The sequence below is a fragment of the Thalia democratica genome, chromosome 3, assembly GCF_965202585.1.
Source record: "Thalia democratica chromosome 3, ktThaDemo2.hap1.1, whole genome shotgun sequence".
Lineage (NCBI taxonomy): Eukaryota > Metazoa > Chordata > Thaliacea > Salpida > Salpidae > Thalia > Thalia democratica.
This window is the reverse complement of record NC_139167.1, coordinates 94,917,399-94,921,770: the sequence shown is the minus strand read 5'-3', so window position 1 is coordinate 94,921,770 and position 4,372 is coordinate 94,917,399. Positions and strand designations below refer to the sequence as shown.

Here is a 4,372-nt window from a genome sequence, read left to right as displayed (position 1 = left end):
CAGCTTTTATTTAACATTTTTTTTAATAAGAAAATGCTTTATTCTTTTTTTACATCTTAAGTCTTTATGCTACCAAAGCTATTAATAACATTTACAAAGACGTGTACTTTTCCATTCTTTATAATTATTTTTGACAAAATAAAGTAAATGTACATCTGAATTTTATCTAATGTTGTGAACTTTTTTATTTTATATCCTTTTTGTTTTTTAATCAACTCCTAAAATTTATAATTTTTATTTCAATAATAGCAACAATTTTTGCAAATATTTTCTGAAGTGGGAAAACTGTTTTCAAAGTTATATATTTTAGGCCTATCAGTAATACTGTTAAAATTAAATTCTTAATTAATATTTTTATTTTAAATGAAAGGTTTTATAGGCTCATAAAAGTTTCAACACATAAAGAATTTAGTGGTCAAGAGCAATACAACTTGCTATGTATTCAGTTATTCATTATACTTCAACATTGTATTTACTTATAAACTTTTAACAAAACTGCACACTTTAATATCAAATTCAAGGTAGTTAAAACTACTCTATTCCCGTTATGACGTCATCACACATTATTATTAATTTTTTTTTGCAGATTCGTAATTTTTTAGAGCTAGCTACGTCCCTGCTACAGAGCATCAATACTAAAAACTTACAAAGTATGCTTGTTCATGTAGGGTAGTTGTTCAATATGTTAACAAAAAAATTTGCAGTTTTATGAAGGATATTTTATTAATTATACTAGATGAAGGCATTGGAAATTAAATTATTTTGTTAATTTCTAAATAAATTTTGTAATTTTAATCTGACTTTAAAGAATCTTTAAGAATTTTTTTTTATTTAAAGGCTTTAAAAAATAAGGAATTTTGTTTACAATTGACAATTTCTGAATTTTTATTTAAAATTTGTCAAATTCCTTGACCTTTTTTTAATAACCCTCAATATTTCCTTACTTTTGTAATTCCTTTATTAGTTTTTCCTTACTTTTCCTGACCTTGTGGCTACCCTGTATAAGGCGTTAAAGTGTTTAATAATTCTAAATTATCCAAACGTTTAAATTACAAAAGCTTTAAATGGCTTTAAGCTTTAAAAAATAGTAAATAAAACAAATTTTGCGTAATTACAACCTAATTTTTATAACAGTTTATTTTTCTTTTTTAGTTGTTAATGGATCTATTATGTCTAAAGACAAAAATAAAAATACTTAAATGTTTAAAGCATGATAAAACCTTTTTTTGTCAATTATTTTATAAAGTCGTTGAAAAGAATAGTAAATGAAAATATGAATAATTAATGTATTGTATTCAAAAACATAACTATTTTTACATTTGTATGTATATATTTATTCTTTTCTAGGTTAATTTTAATACTTGCTTAAATCTTGCTGAAAAATAAAAAACTGTAAGAAAAAATAATTATCAAAATTAGAACAAAATTTGCTGTAAACTTTAAAAAATACTTTTTATTTAAAATGTATTTACATTGTTAAGTTCGAACTGTTTTAGCCAGAATTAATTTTAACTGTTTGTTGTTAATAAATTAAAAGAATAATTTATATTTATCACGTTTGCACAACTTAAACTAAAATAAACAATAATTGAAATTAAAAAAAAACATAAAAACTTGATTAAAATTTGACTAAATGTATGTATCTAGATCAGGGTTTCCCAAAGTGGGCCAAGTGGCCCCCTAGGGGGCCATGACAGATACTCAGGGGGCCATGAGTAGCAAAGGGGGAAGAGGGGGGGCCATGAGCAGTAAAGGAGCCACAGGGGGCCATGAGGCCATAACTTGAAACTTACACTAGATATTCTTATATTCTTGAGTTGCAGATGAAGAGCAAAAAAAAAAAAAAAAAGGTCTTATGTGTATTATATTGTAGTTTATGAGTAATCTATATGTTGAAGGGGGCCATTACTTTTTCAACCTCTTTAAAGGGGGCCATTAGCAAAAAAAGTTTGGGAAACCCTGATCTAGATAAATTAATTACACCAATTTTGTATGCATTTCTTAAATATATAAAAGTTATCCGTAATATTATTTGAACAAGAATGCGATTTTTTGAATATTGAAGATGTAACATCAATTAATGCAAAAAATACAACAGTTTTGCTTAAATTTACTTAAAAAATAAAGTTGCTTTATTTGTGCCGCCAAATTATATATACTATTCAAGTTTTACTTTAAAAGGAAAACTGTTTGATATTTATTGTGTTCCTCAACATATTTAAACTACAAACCTCTACAAAACATATGAAAGAGAAAGGTTAATAAATATTTATTTATTTTATTTGTTTGCAAATAGAAAGATTTCGAAAACAAACAAAACTACAGTTCAGTTTTACTAGTGTAACTCATCATATTTAAACTATAAACTTCAATAAAACATATAAAAGAGAAAGGCAAGCAAATATTTATTTAGTTTATTAGTTTGCAAACAGAAAGATTTCAATATACGAACAAAACTACAGTTCAGTGTTGTTACAAAATTGTCAGTTGAGTTAAGTTTGTTTAATCATTGTATTAATGTTTACATTTTGTTTTATCATCAAAAACTATGAGCTTATTTATAAAATGAAATAGATTTTAAGTATTTTATATTTAGTTTTTTATTACAACAATGCAATTTTTCAAACCGAAAAATAAAAACATAAACTAATGTATTCAGTAAAGTTAGATTTAATATTTGATCGTATTGAAAACGTAAACCATTTTAATTAACCTGTAACATTTAAAACTGTTTATTCTATAAAGTCTTGAAAAAAGTAAAGTAACTGAAAATTGAAAAATTTGTGTAATAATTAGAAAAAACTATCATTCCAATAATTTAAATATGCTCATTCTTTTCTGAATCAATAGTTTTACAATAATTAGGGTACACTTGGATATAAGTTCAAGATCAAAATTTAATTTAAAATTTTCTGTAAACATTGAAAACAACATGTTGTCTAAAAAGTAATTAAATAATTCTGTTCAAACTGTTTAAGCCAGAACCTATTTAATTGTTTATTGAAAACAAGCTACTAAAATTTTTTTTTTATTACATTTTTACAACTTTAACGATAATAAACAATACTTGAAATTAGAAACAAAAACATGAATACTTGATTAAAATATAATTAAATGTAGTTACCTAAATAACTTTTATTTTTTATCAAAACATTTTTTTTTAACTTAAAGGATTATAAAAAAATGCTAATTACAAGCTAAAAACAATGATTAAATAGTTAATTATACTAAGAAGCACATTAAATAGAGTAAATATATAAACAAAATCGACGTATAATTGGATAAACAGTCTAAACTACATAAATTGCATCACTTATAGATTTATGTACTAATTTTAATTAATGCAAAAAACAATTATTTTGATTAATTAGATCTGTAATTACAATTTTTCATAAGAGAAAAACAAGTTCAAAAAACAGTTCAAGTAAATAAGGCAAAGCTTTTTTGACACACTTGATTTAAAAAAAATTGAAATTTCAACATTTAAAGAAACTACATTTAATAACAAGCACTAAAGTATCTTTTTTCGATTTTTTTTCTGTTTATTCTACAAGCTGCATATTCAAGTTGTTTGTAACAAAATTTTTCAGAAGTCTTATAGCCTTGTGCCTGACAAAATTATAAACATTTAATTTTTTTTATTTTATATTTGAAGTATTTACATGAAAGTTATTGAACTAAGCAATTTAAAACACAAGTAATAAAACTTGATTTTTTAGTCTTAAATAAACAATTACATGCTTTAACCTATTTTACATACTTTTTAATAAACCTATTTTGTTAAAAACGGCTCATCATTAAATTTTGTTTTTAAAACAGTATTATAAAATAAGTTACACAATAATAAACTAAACTAAAAAACCTTAATACCAATCTTTTTTTTAATAACTATAACAAAATTAAACGGTTTGAACTTCAAAAATTCAAGTCATTACTAATAATTATGAGAATTATGACAAAGAGTAAGAATAAAAAACTGCAATTAATTAATTTAACTTATTAAACTTTATAAAGTTATTTAGAAAGAATTTATCTATATCAAGGCCAACACTGTAAATGATTTGAGTATTTAATTATGACCAAAATTAAATTACATTTAAACAACTGTTTATTTTTCAGGTATATTTTTTGTTTGTTTTTCAGAATTTTGTCAATAATATTTACCTGAAGACACATCATTTTGTGTTAATATAATAAGTAATATTCACAAAATAAAAATCTTAAACTTTTAACAAGATATCAAAATAATAATCTAATTGTTATAGTTTTTCAAATATTCAGACTTTTTACTTGAAGATATCATTCTATGACCCTTAAGTATCAAGTATTTCATTTAAGATATTACTAAACAGAAAAAAAAACAACTAATTTT

At 22.9% G+C, this 4,372-nt stretch overlaps 1 protein-coding gene across 1 annotated transcript in view; it reads right to left on the bottom strand.

Annotated features, from left to right (window-relative positions):
• Positions 1-3,271: 3,271 nt before the first annotated feature.
• The window catches only part of LOC145831944 (protein C19orf12 homolog), a 4,476-nt gene continuing 3,375 nt past the window's right edge, over positions 3,272-4,372 (bottom strand). The window contains exon 5 of the mRNA XM_082939299.1: positions 3,272-3,609. Within this exon, the coding sequence (XP_082795425.1) occupies positions 3,543-3,609 (67 nt within the window). The 3' untranslated portion in view covers positions 3,272-3,542. The remainder of the gene's footprint in view (positions 3,610-4,372) is intronic.